Genomic DNA, 15,531 nt, shown 5'->3' with positions numbered 1-15,531 from the left:
AGCAGAGAGGGAGCTTTCTGGGTGAATAGTCCGTAATTCAGTACTGCTGTTGAAGGTAATATATCACGGAACTGTACTATGAGTTTTGCATGTTTTTAGGTTGTAAAATTTACACTCCTTTTTATACCATTTCTGTGAAAACAATATAGTCCTGGTTTATCTGGATCACCTGTTTAGCAATAACAGAATATTTACAATAAAATGTAGTAATGATTTACATCGCAAACTTTCCAGTCCTTAGTTTTTATTTTATGCTGTAAAACTTGGAAATAAAGGGTTGCAGAAGAATTAAAGCACGCTTACAGCTTGACTTTAGCACACATTCCTTCCTTGAATCCCTCTGACGTACTCTAGTGGCGAGAGACAGAATCCAAAGCACATACTGTGGCTCTGTTTTCTGGTGATTAATCACTCAAGTCCCTTACCTGGGTCCTTTTGCAGTTCAGTACTGGAGGTTTGCTTGAAGATTTGTATCCTTCCTGAGGCAGTTGTCCCAGCAAGCTTCCCATCCTCCCCTCACATTGAGGAGCTGTGCTTTGTGCCCCAGCTGGACTGGCTCTCATTGTAGTGGGAGTGTAGCAGGGTTACCAGTGCAGTGCATAACGTGAATATTCCAGAGCATGAGCCGTTATTACACATGGTATTCTCCCTCTGCTAATGATTGCATACAAAATCTGTCGGCTTCAGCAGTTTTTGTTGCAGCAGTTCAAGACGTTCATACGATGAAACCTGCATTTTCACTTCACATTATTGCTCCATGGCACAGTCGACCTAAAACTTTCTGCATCTCTGCTGCCCCTACATGGAGTCTGTCTTAATATCACTTGCCACTGAAGATGAGTTTGAGCTAGACTCACGCCAGACAATCTGACAAACAGGCAGGCGTCCCTTCTGCAAGCTTTTTTTTATTGGTGCAGTTACCTCTAGAAGAAGAAGATGCAGCACGTGATTGAGATGAAAGGGTAAAGCATAGGAGTAGCTAAAACCACAGCTGTTTAAAAGTTTTACTGGGTTAAGTGTTTGGTCAATTCAAATGTCTTCTCTTTCTAAGCCAGGCATGGTGTAGTTTATTTTCTGCCCTATGACCGGACTTACACGGTGCATGTGGTACAGTTAATTGACAGCACATCTAGCATTTGTCATGTTCATTCTGCGTGTGCTGTTTGTCAATACATTGTGCAGCATAAGCCTCCATTTCCAAACTGTCTCTGAGTATTTTGGCAACAGCATTTTGCTGACAGTTGCAAGCTTACTGTGTTCACTTAAGTTTACTTTAAGTGCAAGTCTGCACTTAAGGGAAAAATGGCTATTAGGAGGTTATAGATCTGACATCTTGAGTTAGATGAAAAGGGCTAAAAGAGAAGTGTCCCTACAAAAAAACTTACAATACTTTAATCCTCATTCATTGTTTTTTCAGTAGTTTTTTCCCAACTCTGTCATAGTCTAATGATGGTTCATGGTTTTTGTCTGACCTTTTGGTGACGATGCAGTTTCTTGTTTGTTTTTAACTCAGTAATCCTCTTTTCCTTTAGAGGCTGTATACTGTGTGACAGAAAAAGTATATAGGGAAAACAATCTTATATGGTCTACATGTCTCAAATCTCCTCTTTATTTATTTTACCATACTGCCTGGGGATTTCTTCTGCTTTGAGATTACTGTAATGTATAGGGTAACCTACATAGTTCAGGGAGTGGGAAGGGATCCCGGGCTCTGTGCTGGCTTACTGCCATACCTGCCGTACCCATTAAGCTGCAGTGTCAGGTTCCCTTTTCTTTGTTCTACCTTTGGTGCCAAGCGTCTGATATTTTTGGTTGCATAATAGCCTGCTCTTACCAGGAGATGAGTCTGAATGAACACAAGATCTGAGGAGATACGGCTTTGAACAGCTCTGTAGTAAAGAAGGCCTAAAACACACGCCTATTTGTTGCTGAATTTTCTGACTTCTAGGCAGTTAGTTAGGTGAAGGGTGCTCTGATCTGGGAGCTTTTGGACGTGACCAGAAGGCAAAACTGCAGAGTCGAGGAAACCTGTGTACTAGAGAGGCCTCTGGCAAATGTAGGTACTCCAGAGGTCAAGCAGCAGATGTGGATGCAGCCTTTTCTGGATATAGCCCTTCAGTGTTTCAGATTTGTTTAAAACAAACAAAACAACAAAAAGAAAATATTATAAAATTTGCAGTCTTCTATTCAGCTTAAACTCTCTATGTGGAACCAATGACTTTGTATGTCACCAAAGCAAATGCTGTTTCTTAGCATGCAACTTGCTTGTGTGTAACAGGCAAAGCTCTCTCTTCTCCTAGATAAGGTGATGTTAGGTGTGTTGCTAAACATCCTAATAAAAAGTGGATACAGCTGCTTACTCTGGGACTGACTCTGTCACAGAACTGTGATACCTTCTTTCATTGACCATGCTAGGAAATAGCCAAGATAACTACGAGGACAGAAGTTAGTTTTTAGTTGGTAACCACATGGTTTGTGGGCTTCTTATTGTCTTGCTCTTACTTGGATTATTGTCTGTACACTCAATTTTTCTAACAGTTTTTTAATAGTTATTCCAGCTACTTACTGAAACTTTCCCCTAGAGAAAATGCCTGTATAACTGTTTTTAATATTAAACCTGAGAAACCCATCTTTTTTTAGATGACTTAATTACCACTGAAGTAAGAACATGCCAAGTCTGCAAGAGATCTGTTTTGGTAGCAGGATAGGGGAGCACGTTTGATAAAATGAGTACTATTGCATTTCTGCTTTAAACCAACCTAAACCTTACTTTGTCTCTGTTATTTCAGTTGTTCCCGTCGCTGTAGCATTTCTTTTCCCCCATTCCCCCTGCCCCTTTTCACAGTGTGCTCTGTTCCCATTAGGGATTGGAGCCATACTTAACAATTTTTAGTTTTCACTCTATTTACAGCTTGTAGTACTAAAGACAGCGTAGTGAAATTCACTGCAGTCACTGGCAAGTTTATCCCGGTGGCCTCCAGGGTGCAGAGCAGACAAAGGGACCCAGCACAGTAATAAAAGGACCAGCTGCTCCTCTTTGCTCCTTTTTTGTTCTAAGGCTCTATCAGGCTGCCAAGAGCCTTGCTGGTGATTTTGATAAGTTTAGAGTTGAGGTGCGTACAAAATATTAAAGTTGAAGAGCAAGCAAAGGCTGACACAGAAGATAGTAAAGCTAAAGGAGATCTAGAAACCCCAGAAACAGCACCCACTGCCTTGCAGAACTGCTAGGTGACTGATAACCTTCTGTTGTTTGGTGATAAAATTTAACAGTACCTGACTCGAATTGTAATGTAAGCATTTCTTTATTATGAATTGTGTTTTTAGAAATCCTTTCATTACGAATCAGCCATGAAAACTTTTATTTTCTTCCTTCAGTCCAAAGTAATGTTTGAGGAGAATCTCAAAAAGGGGGGGGTAAGGGTACAGCTTGCAGTACGCATTTTTTCCTGCAAAATTCTGAATTGAAACATGTAATAAAAGCATTACTACTTTTAGTCCTAAAACTTAAGCTGTTTGATGGAAACTGAAGTGTTAGTTAAAAAAAAAAAAAAAAAGAAATACAAACAATCCTTGTTGTGAATTTTGCTTTTTTTAGTATAAATTGCTTTTTCTTACATTACAAAATATTTTGTAGTGGAGAAGCAAGTCTCACCATTCCTATTACATAGATGTGAAAATCGAGGTTTAAAATGATGTGACTTGGTCACCCTGGTGTCCATTGAGGCAGCCAAGAAAAAATACTTGCTTTCTGCACTAGTGCAGGACTCCAGTCAATAAGCATCTTTCAGGTACAGTCATATACAGTGTGGATTTTTGCCATGCAGTTGTGGGACAAAAAAAAAAGGAAAAAAAAATACATCTTTCTTGCTCATCTATGTTCCATTCCTTTCTTCCTAGACTCAGATTATTTTTGTTTCCTCTACTCTCAAAGTTGTTTTGCTTTCTGTTTATAATTAGACCTCCTCATGATAACGTGTCATCTTCCAGCAGTGATTTGTTTGTTTATTCTTCAGAAAAGGCGGTCAAAGAAGGTACCTTGCATGTGGATCATATAAAGGTCTACTCTCCCAAGAAGAGACAGAGTGATTTCATTCTGTTATTCAGGAAGGTTCCTTCACACAACTATTATAACTAGGTCATTTCATGTGGACAGACAAGCTAGTTTTCTTAGTCCTTAAGGGCTGTGACCATGAAGCAGGTATATTTTTGCGGTGTTAGGATGTTCATGGCAGCACAGACCAGACATGTTTGCTGGAAGAAAAACCTTTGTTCAGTAAGGTCCTTCTATAGCCATTCGTACCAGAGATAGACATAAAGGTAAGGGAGGGTCAATGTAAGAAGCTTTTGGTCTAAGCCTTTTGCTCGTAGTGGAGTCAGAGTGAATCCTGGGCTATGCATTCACTCCACGCACAGCATTCTTTACCCTTCCCTGCATACCTTCTTCTATATGCATGCGTGGTAACAACTGTTCTAGTTACATTTTTAGATTATGCAAATATGGATTATAAAAATTAATTTGAAAATATCCCCCACACTTCAAAAACATATTTGAAATAACTGTATGAATTTAATGTTAGGTAATGCAGAAGATAATAAAAGAAGCCATAGGGGGGATAAAAAGAGGAAGAGAGTGGAAGACAAGACTAGTCAGAGAGATGGTAAATTTTAAATGTTTACTTGTATTGCTAAGAATTAGAGAGCACTTAATTTTTTTAATTTTTTTTCACTTTAATTCTGTAGCCAGTTCCTTACGCTGAAGGAATTGCAGTATAAATGCTTAAAAGGTTTAAACTTATTGGAAGTAAAACAAGTACAGCTCAAAGATTTAAAATAAAAAAGATCTGCACCCAGAGATAAAGAACTGTATTTTCTTTTTATCACTTTGGGACAGAAATCTGCATGTTCACATAATCCTTCCCCCCCCTTCTTTTTAATGCCTTTTTTTTTTTTTGAAACTTCGCAGCATTGTGCAACTGCATATCCTTTCTAGAAATACTAAGATGGAAAACCCTTCCCTGAACTCAATTAGCTATTGATAGATGAGTGCATAGATCTGTCAAACAACTTCATTTGCATTGTAGCAAGGCTTGGAGGGCTTAGCTGGCAGAGGGGTATCCCACTGAGCCATGTAGAGCTGCTCAGACACAAAGGAAGAGGCCATTTTTCCCTCCGAGTTAACAAGATAAATGACAAAAATGAGGGATGGAAGAAAAAAGTGTTACTTGTATTTCCCAAATTGGGAATTGAAACAGCAAGTGTCACTTGGCACATTTTCTTTCAGTGCTAGGGCATGTTTAAGCAGGTAGTGGTCAGTGACTTCCTTCTGTATTGCAACTGCAGTTTTGTACCGCACGTATTTGTTGCGTTGTGTGGCGAGCTCCATTGGTGAACCATCTAGGGTACAAATAGTTGCCAGTAAAAATAAAGGTAATAATGCTCAAGCTGCCATTGTCAGCAAAAGAAATGCTTGCTAAACTATATACACAGATAAGATGAATCATCTTTGCCGGAGTTACAGCAGTCATCTGTGGCAGAACTGAGAACTGAATTGGGTTTCAAGTTCTAGTATAGTGTCCTGACAAGTTGTCATTTTCTTCTTACTGAGTTTTAAATAATACACTGAGAGCTGTACTGCAGCGCTGCGAAGTGGAGCTTGTGCACTATATGTAGTGAGACTGAACTTGAGGAAGGAAACTTTAAGGACAAAGTAACAGAAATGATGAGAAATACAGATTTATTTGTATTTGCAGTTCAGGAGTGGCTAAATTTTATTTAGGGGGCCGTGCTGCCTGTTTATCCTCTGCCTTTGCTCATTGTTTCTCCTGTGCTGCTTGCTGCTAATGCAAATGTGTGCAAGATTAGGCAAATCCTGGCAGACAGTAGATGAGAAGGCAGAAAGGCCTTGCCAGGAGAGCAATTAGTCTCATTTTTGTTCTTTCATTTTATCTGTTGTTAGATGTTTTTCTCTTCCTGTTTCTGAGGAGAAATCACTTGGCAGACAGCAGGATTGCAGGCCGTTCCTGTGCCCACTGTGACTAGTAGAGCAGGCAAGGTAGCATTTTATACTTGGGTGCGTCATTAATCAGCTAGAGATCACACAGTAATAACTGGAACATCACTTTTAGAAGGGACATCTTTGTACACTTCTATTATTAAATCTTATTTAAGGTACTGCTATATTTTTCTTAAACCTTCTTGCTTTAAAATGCAAGAAATAGCTTTCAGCACTCAAATTTCCTTTCTACTTAGCAGCAGCATTGCAGGGTGTAACTTACACCTTCTCATTTCTTTAGCTCCTCAAACAGCCCATTTGCTTCTGCAATTCCCAGCTGCACATTCCAGTTCTGTACCACCCCTTTCGCTATTCTGCATGAGTATTTGTGTGACCACTTCAGTAGCCTGGACTTCAAAATGAAACCTGTTTGAAAAAATGATATGACTTCTCGCCCCCATTTATCTCTAACCTGAAGAGGATCCCAGGTCTTACTTGTTTTGCTACTAGGTGTGTGCCACAGCTTCCCGTGTGCTATATTGCTTATAAAATATCAAGAAAACAGGTATTTTTCTATCAGATCAGTCACCCAGTCTGGATGAGCACATTGACGTGCAAATTCCTGTGAAGGCAGAGTGCAGGATAGGAATAAAGGTACAGAAGCACGGGGAGAGTGCTGCAAAACAGTCTGCTAACTACACCAGGACAGGACAAGGGAAGGTGTGAGAGCCCTTTGAGCTGGGTGGTTGGTGGTGGTTGGTGGTGTGTGGTTTTTTTTCCCCCTCAATAAAGTCTCTGTTCAATGTCAAGCAGTTTATTTAGGTGAAAACATTGTGAAAAGGTGTGATTTTGATCTTAGAAATTATACAGAAAGTCTTGAAGTTGAAGCAAATCATTAGGTTTTCAGGTTGACAACTGAGTAAGAATTTTCTGTCTTATGAATGTGCAAGTTTGCAGCTGAATTGATAGTGAAAGATAAAATCCTACAGCTTCAGCAGCTGGAAAACTAATAAGGAAATACTCGAGTGCTGAAAAGATAAGACAAAGATTATTATCCCAGTTTGCTATTGCATCTGTTTAAAATACCAAGCCTTACTTCATCGTCTGGAGCAACCTATATGTTTGAAAAAGAAGTTTGATCCTGTTTTTTTGTTTTCTTCTTCTCTCATGGCAGATGCCAGTGATGGTGGACGATCCTATAAAACAGTTTTGGATCGCTGGAGAGAGTCACTTCTTTCTTCTACCAGCTTGTCCCAAGTCTTCCTTCATCTCTCTACGTTGGATCGAAGTGTCATCTGGTCCAAGTCCATCCTCAATGCTCGCTGTAAAGTGTGTCGAAAGAAAGGCGATGCGGAAAGCATGGTGCTGTGTGATGGCTGTGATCGAGGCTATCATACTTACTGTATCAGGCCCAAGCTTAAGGTACCTGAGGAAAAATACCTTCCTTTTCGCATAAAATTTGAGTAGTTCTTACAGCTAAGTGTCTTACTAATGCTTGCTTCCCCCCCCCCTTTTCCTTCTGTTTGTAGGTCATTCCTGAAGGAGACTGGTTTTGTCCAGAGTGCCGACCAAAGCAGCGCTCTAGACGCCTGTCCTCCAGACAGAGACCATCTGTGGAAAGTGATGAGGAGACTGCTGAACGAATAGAAGAAGGGGAGGAAGATGCAAACTATGATGAAGTGAGACAAAGTGAAGAAGAGGATTATGAAGAAGAGCAAGAGGAAGATGATGAATCTCAAGAGGATGAAGAGATGAGGTAAGCAGGCACCCATTAAAGTGGTTTTCTACTGAAATATCGTGATTATTAGGTGGAGTAATTGTTTGTGTAAGCACGTGTCTTGAAAATCCAGTGAGGGGGTGGGGTGGAGGGAAGCTTGTTATGAATTTGGCACTTACTAATGGGGTTTAAAATTAACAAAAGTTAGCTCCACTGGACTTGGAGTCACTTTTCAGAATGAAAATTCCACCATCAGGTGTGTGGGTGAGGGATGGCCATCAGGGTTGGGGTTCTGTACAACCATTGCTTGAATGTACAGTGGAGAGAACTTCAAACGGTAAAGATTTTCCAGAGAAAACATGGAGTTGTTTTCATCCAATTTTGAATTTTGGCGTACTAGGTGCATGCACACAGTAAGTGTTAGAAAAGTAGGGAAGGCAAGATCATTCATCTGAGCCTGTGTCACATTGGAAGGACTGAGGACTTCTGCAATAGCAGACTTAAGAAAAGGAGAAGGGAAAAAAAAAAAGGCATAAATAATCCAATGTGATAATTTCAGGAAAGTGATGGATTTGATACAGAGCAGGAGTATAAACTTGCTCAAGGAAACTTCTAATTTGAGAGTGCTTTTTGTCTGTTCAGTACAATCGTTTGAATTGACTGAAGCAAAGCTATATCTAGCTTCAAAAATTGAGATTCAGTAGTAGGACAGAAGTTGCATCTTCTTGATAGGTAAACTTGTCTCTGGGATCTTTCTGTAATGGCAGGAGAAGCTTGAATTTATAAAAGTTATAAACTTTGACTAGAGTGTAACATTTATATTTAGCTGTTTAGAACCGTGATTTATTTCTGTAGCTGACAGTGTTCAAAAATCACGGTAGCTAGAACTGCTGTGAGAACTAAGTAGGCAATTTCAAGAAACTGATAGATGGTGCTCCAGGTAACACATCTGCATTGCACAAGCTGCCACGGTGATCAGAATTCTGAGCATTTCCTTAAAGTATGTGCTGCACATAATATTTGATTAAAAGAATTCAGAGCAGCATTTAAGAGACTGGTGGTTAAATGAATGCATCAGCGAAAGTCTCTTGCCTGCCAGCCTTGAATGTTTTTGTTTTTTTTTTTTAAATACTGAATTAGAAAACTGAGGGGAATAGAATTTGAGGATAAATCTAATTATTCACTTTTTGTAGCCCATCAAAGCAAGGAAGACCACAGGTCAAGTTTCCATTAAAAATGAGAGCAGCCAAACTCAACAATCCTTTCTCAAGTCGGAACAGCCACCGTCAGGCAAGATACGCTTCTCGGAGTCAGCAGAATACACCTAAGCAAACTGGATCTTCATCTAGAGTTACCAGGAGGGGTCTAAGAAAGGTAAAATCGGCCCCTCCATCAGTGACGAAGCCTTCTTTACGACTTAGTAGTCGGACCACTCGTCAGAGCCAAAGTTCATTGCAAACAGATGTATTTGTGGAATTGCTCAGTCCTCGAAGACGACGAAGAGGAAGAAAGAGTGCTGATAACACACTGGAAAATAGTCCTTCCAATTCTGTCGGATTTAGAATTGTTGATACTGCAGACTCAAATGAACGGGTTAGAAAGTATCCAGTTGCTGCCTCAAAGCTTTCTCTTCCTGTTAGCGAACCCAAGAGAAGAGGCAGGAAACGACAATCCACAGGTTAGAGAAATCTGTTTATCTGGAATGAAAAAGTTCACTTGCTTGTTAAAATATCTGTGTGGTAGAGCAAAGACTAGAATTAGTGAGAAATGGTGGCTGAAAGCATTTTTGCCATTTCCAGTAAAACATTCCCATTTTTTTACAGTGATGGGAGGGAACCTTAAAGACATTTCAGTCATCTAAAGAATACGTGATTTACCATATCTATGTTGGAATTTTCATATTTGCATGCAGTATGGAACAGTCACTAATAAGGAGATAGAAAATATATGTGCCTTAAACCATGCAGATGTTTACTTATAGCTTTTAGAGTTTTCTTTTATTAAAGAGTTAAACAGGTGAAGAACACAGATGTAGGCAAGGTAGCATTTTATGGAGCAAAGGAGACATTTAGTGGTTAATAACAAACTGTAGTCTTGTTAATTCCTGAGGCCAAACTGCATGAGTTGTGGCCTTAAACTATGGCATTAGTAGTTTTAATACCTCAGGTATCCAAAAGCAGGAGCTGTTAACTTTATTATGAGCAGTTGAACCAGAAACTGCTACTGGACACTAAAGTAGATTTTTTTCCCAATTAAAACAGTAACACAGAATTGAAATCAATATATGATACTGTGCTAGACAGAAGTCTAAGGATTAAAATATCTGCTTATCTTTTAATTTCTCTCCAGGTTTTTGTAGCTTAAAATTTGACTTTTTTTCTCTCTTCTCCTAGTGTAATGTAGCTGTTCTTGGAATCTACCCCTGCTGGCTGTGAGTAGGGTGTAGGATGAGACAGCCAAGCAAAAAGAAAAATCTGTGTCTTACCTCCAGCTCACAAGATACAGGGGCTCAAAGGGCAGGAACTGAAAACTCTGCTTGACATTGCATCTTCTAACCATCTGTACCCCGTACTATCTGTTTTTCGTTTGTTTTCTTTTAGAATAGGATAATGGTGTTTCACTTTCTTTTGATCTTTTACATGTGAGGCTTTTATTTTAATCTGGTGGGATGTTTTTGTTTTTTTCCTCCCCAGAATCATCTCCTCAAACCTCATTGAACAGGAGAAGTTCAGGACGTCAAGGGGGAGTTCATGAACTCTCAGCTTTTGAACAACTTGTAGTGGAACTGGTACGACATGATGACAGCTGGCCTTTCATGAAACTGGTTTCCAAAATCCAGGTAACTGATAGAACTGCGGAGGGAATGATAACATTAGAGAATCCTGTTTGTTGTCAGTAAAACTTGGACTTTATAGTACTACCCAACAGGAGAATACAGTGGGATTTGGGAGAATTCTCACACTTCAGCTCAAATATTTGGTGCCAGAACTAGGTTTTCCAAATGACGTGGTGTTACGCAAATTTTAAATATGCTTGGCATCAAGTGTGTATAACTGAAATGCTTTGATATGGAAAAAAACAGAGCAGTGGACTGATAAAGATAAGTGTGTGGTTATTAATTAGTTCAATTGATCTTCAATTTATGCAAGAGTATTTTCAGAACAGATCTGCAATAAAATAACAAGGTAAGAACAGCTTCATTCTGATGTTAATTGTGATGCAGTAATAAGGTGACTTCTTAGCTGAGTTCTTAATTTAATTTTCTCCTGATGTAGATTATAAAACACTTGATGGTAAAGTAGGTATCCTTAGTACTGCTTTAGAGACTTTTTTCAGTAAAAGTTCCCAAAGCATGTCTGGTTTTCTGCAGGCTGCCCTAGCTTGTCAGTTGTAAGACATTGCTGGATTTATTCTGCAGTAACAAAGTGCCAGTCTTCTTCAGTCCCTCTGGAGCAACTCTGGCAACTCTGCACAGACAGCAGTAATAGTCGTCTTGCAGGAGTCAGAGCTCAGTGTTTAAGTGCTTTTTTAAAATTAGCAGTGGTAAGTGGTAAATGAAGAGGAGGAGGAGAGGAGTTTTGAATGAATGATTTCAGGACGAGCATCTGGCTACTATAGTAGTGGAATTGCTTTGGGAAGCTTAAGTCTGGTGAATGCAAGGAAGCTTCTTAAGGAGGATGGATGGAAAACTCAGCTTAATTCAGATCCTGAGAATAAACTATGAGAGTTCAGTGCATTCAGGTTTGCACAAATAAATCACTGAAGGATAGTCTGTACAGTTCAGAAAGAAAAATCCATACCTGAGTGTCCCAAATTTTCTTCATTATGCCAGAAAAAGAAAATTATTTTTTAGTGCTTATGTAAACAGCACTTTGAAAGTGAAAAAAATGAAGAATTTGATCTAATGCTGTTTCTCTGCTAATTCTTCTAGGTTCATTTGCAGGTTGTATTTGATACAGTAAAGTTTCAGGCAATAATAAAGAACTTGGTTTTAGAGCACGTGTAATGGTGCACGGGGGTATTTCTTATAAGAAAGCAATATTTAGAGCAGATTGTGCTTTTAAAAAGTAGCACTTTTTCTCTCGCTCTGTGGGTGAGAAGAAAGCACCCATACCTCAGTGCTTAGTTGGACCTCAAAACCTGTCATCCAAGTGATCAGTACCCTTAAGGGTTAAGCAGTCTCTTTTCTCCTCTAACATTTATCACACAAACGCTGTTCTGAGTGGCACTGTCTCTGGTACTTGCACGCTGCATCCTGCTTGCTACAGAAAGTTCACTACCGTCCTTTCAACATAACTAAATGGAATTTCAAGGAACACTGCTAAAACGTGAACAGCAGTGGAGTAAAAATGTCCATTACTCGTTATTAAGGAGCCTTTAATATTAACGTTACAGGAAAATGAAACATTTTTAAATCTTGGAAAACTTTTGCTCTCAACAGATCAGAGTAGCTGTAACACCCTAATGCTTATCTGCTCATATAATTTTATTTCCTGCAGTCGTTCACAGGGCATTTAGGATTAGATTTATTTGTTAAGTTGCTGGTTGATGTTTGCCGTGGTCTGCTACTTCAATGATGTACAAAAATGGAAAAGCAATACCTGCAAACTGACACTCAGCTCAGGAAATGTAGGTTGTTGCTTGGGACTCCTCTGTTTGTTCAAAAACAAAACCAAAATGCTTTCTGCTAATGCAGGACTTCCTTTTTTTACCTAAGTAGAATTTTAAGCTTCTGTTGGTTTTTGTATGAATAAAATTCTTCTTTTTTTAAAGGTACCAGACTACTATGATATCATCAAAAAACCTATTGCCTTAAATATAATCCGTGAAAAGGTGAATAAATGTGAATACAAGCTTGCATGTAAGTATCAATAAAAGTAACAAACCCTCTTGTCTCTTTAAAATAAATTATCCTAAAATAGAGCTGTGTCGGCATCTGAAGTCATGTTTTTTTTGAAATAACATGATTCATGTTCAACAAATCTTATTTAAAAATGCTTTTTACTACCAAAGTACATGATGTATGGATAGATAAGAAATGAGCATCTGAAATAATCCAGGTAATTTCTCAAGCCTTTGATGTCAGTGTGTGATACTGATTAAATACTTAGAAAAGCTTCAGTTGTTCCTTGTTCTGTATTCTCTCTATTGATTATCAGAGGAATTTAAGAATGTTTACGTGGCTCTTCACTAACACATGGTAATATATATACTTGATGCATATGTAAAAATAGGGTGGCAACTCTGCACTCATTCAGCGGTGTCATGCTCCTTTATTATACCGCCATTTGATGACAATGAGACACCCTAAGTTCACTTATTTACTTTTTATTTACTAGCGGAGTTCATTGAAGACATTGAGCTGATGTTTTCAAACTGCTTTGAATACAACCCTCGTAACACAAGTGAAGCAAAAGCTGGAACTAGACTTCAGGCTTTCTTCCACATTCAGGCTCAAAAGCTTGGACTTCCTATCACATCTGGTAATGTGGACCATGCCGCTCCTGTGGCAAAGAAGTCACGAATCTAACCTCTGCCTTCCAAAGGATTTTTTGAGGGAATCTGTTAAATTCATTAAAATGAAATGTTAAATCATGCAGTCATCATACCTGTATAAAGCAATAACAACTGTTTAACCACCTTGAAGTGTGGCCTGCACTATATTCTCAATGTAATATTAAGCACTCAGGAGAACGTAGGAAAGATTACCTTTGCTACAGTTTTATTCAGTGTCTAATAATTTTGATAGATGTACTGGGTACAGTACTGGTTTACAGAGGTTTTGTACATTTTTAATACATTCATGTGTCCAAATATCTTCCAGAAATGCATTGTTTTTTCCTGCACCAAATGACTTGTTTCATCCTCTAGATTTTGTAGGAGCTGTGGTATTGAGGGCTTTATCAACTCAGATAAAATCTGCTGTAGCACAGTTGAAGAAACTGTGCATGTTTAAAACTTGTTTGAGCATATCTTCTCAACACTACACATGAATGAGTACAATTGCATATCTTTTAAGTACTGTACCAGTGCTGGCTGGAGGTATTCAGTCTGAGTTTATTAAGTAGATATTTATTTAGCATTCAAAGTAATTTGTGAATTTGTTTTGTATTTATAAAATTTGTACTGGGGATTAAAAACAAAAAAAAAAAGAGTTCCATAACTTTTTTAATTTCCTGTGTTTTTTGTTTATTCCCCTCTAACTTCTTGATGATCAATCAATAAATATCTTCCCCTCTACTTGGCAGTTCTAGCAATGAGTAAATTTACAGGACTGTATTATAAGTTTCTATGTACAACTTTCGAAGTGTACAAATAAAATGACACATTTTTCAAAGTATGTTGAGCTTCTGACATCTACTTTTTGATCACACTGCTCTGCCACCTTCCCCATTCATTTACTAGGACATGTTGCTGGAGAGAATACAGCAGAACTTGGTTTCGGCACAAGTACCACAAAGTACCCTGACCAGCATTTTCAGGAGCTGCGGCCACTGTGCTGTCTGGTCTTTGACCAATGCAAGTGTTTGGTGTGTAAGGAGTGATGCAAGAAGTGTGTGTATAAATTGTTCTATAAGTGTGGTTCTTTAATTAGGATCTTTATTCTGTCAGTGTAAAATCTCACCGCTCTTGGCTGACCAGCAGCTTCTGTAAAGCATCCTTACTCTTCTTGGCAGTGGTCTCTATCAGGTTGTTTGCTTTCAGGTCTGTACCTCCATTGCAGGGAGTATGCCGTAGTCTGAGGAAACAGCGTAGAGCACAAGTCTGGGGGTGAAGAGGGCAGGAAAAACTGAAAGATGAGGTTTGCTGCTTCAGCAACTTTTGTCTCGATACGTCTGTGCTAGCTTATATTGCATCCTCATGAAGACTTGTATACACTATCGACCTGCACAATTACTTGCTGTGTAACTGTGGATTTTCTATGCCTGTATTGCTTACCTTGCCTTAGAGATGGCAAGAGCAGGCATTCCCTTGAGCCTGGGGAACAGTTGGTGATAGGAGACTGACCAGTTTGAAGTTTAAAAGGGGGGGGGGGGGGAATCTTAAGAATGAGAATAGCGGGTTTATTGTTTAAAGATTCATGTTAATGCTTCAGAGTTTGTACACGAGCTGCTCCTTGTATGTAGCTGACATCTCTCTTGTGTCCAGACCATAGACATGTTTCTTGTTCCATAAAGGGTTTTTTGACCTTCAGACCACAAAGAATGCCAAATACTGTAAGGAAGTGAGTAGCAGAAAGGTCCTTTGCATGGTGTGCAGGTTGAACGTGATATCCATGCATCTGTCGAGTCCCAAGAGGCTGTGAACATACTGACAGGCAGGTTGCACAAACAGTTGTGCAAGTTCTTGCCCACATGAATGCTTCCCATTGACTTGAATGTGAGTACTTGGGGTGGGAGGCACAGTGAACTGGCCAAGTCCATCTGTGGCAGATGCAATTGAAATTGTTACTGTCCTCAACTTACTCCCAGCTGTTCATTCCTATCACTTTTTCTCCAAGGTTGTTTCCTTCAATAGCTTCCCCTCAGCAACCCAAGTATAATTTTGAGTTTGGGTGGAGCAGATGGGAACTGTTCAACCCAAATCTCTCTCAGCTTGTGCCTGGGTTGTTTGTATGTTTGTGCCAAAGTTACCAATTTATCATTAAGTTTGCATGCCTAAGGCTTTAGTTAAACTTGCTGAGGGTGGGATATGGAGAGGTGCGCATTTTGTTCAACTTTCCTGCAAAACAAACCCATGTCTTACTGTAAGCACGCTTTTCTCAGGCTGCCATCCAATGCCCTTACTACTAGGGGAAGGGATATGCACTATCTGTAGGAGG

General features: G+C 39.3%; 1 protein-coding gene across 2 annotated transcripts in view; it reads left to right on the top strand.

The window, feature by feature from the left end:
* The window catches only part of BAZ1A (bromodomain adjacent to zinc finger domain 1A), a 61,532-nt gene extending 47,483 nt beyond the window's left edge, over positions 1–14,049 (top strand). For both annotated transcript variants that reach the window (XM_083837672.1, XM_083837673.1), the window contains 6 exons: positions 7,167–7,414; positions 7,522–7,748; positions 8,903–9,387; positions 10,403–10,548; positions 12,483–12,570; positions 13,049–14,049. In XM_083837672.1, the coding sequence (XP_083693798.1) occupies positions 7,167–7,414; positions 7,522–7,748; positions 8,903–9,387; positions 10,403–10,548; positions 12,483–12,570; positions 13,049–13,239 (1,385 nt within the window). In that variant the 3' untranslated portion in view covers positions 13,240–14,049. The remainder of the gene's footprint in view (positions 1–7,166; positions 7,415–7,521; positions 7,749–8,902; positions 9,388–10,402; positions 10,549–12,482; positions 12,571–13,048) is intronic.
* Positions 14,050–15,531: the final 1,482 nt, after the last annotated feature.

The sequence above is a fragment of the Anser anser genome (assembly GCF_964211835.1).
Source record: "Anser anser genome assembly, chromosome: 5".
In the NCBI taxonomy this organism is placed as follows: domain Eukaryota; kingdom Metazoa; phylum Chordata; class Aves; order Anseriformes; family Anatidae; genus Anser; species Anser anser.
The sequence above is the reverse complement of the archived record's forward strand: the minus strand, read 5'-3'. Positions and strand labels throughout refer to the sequence as shown.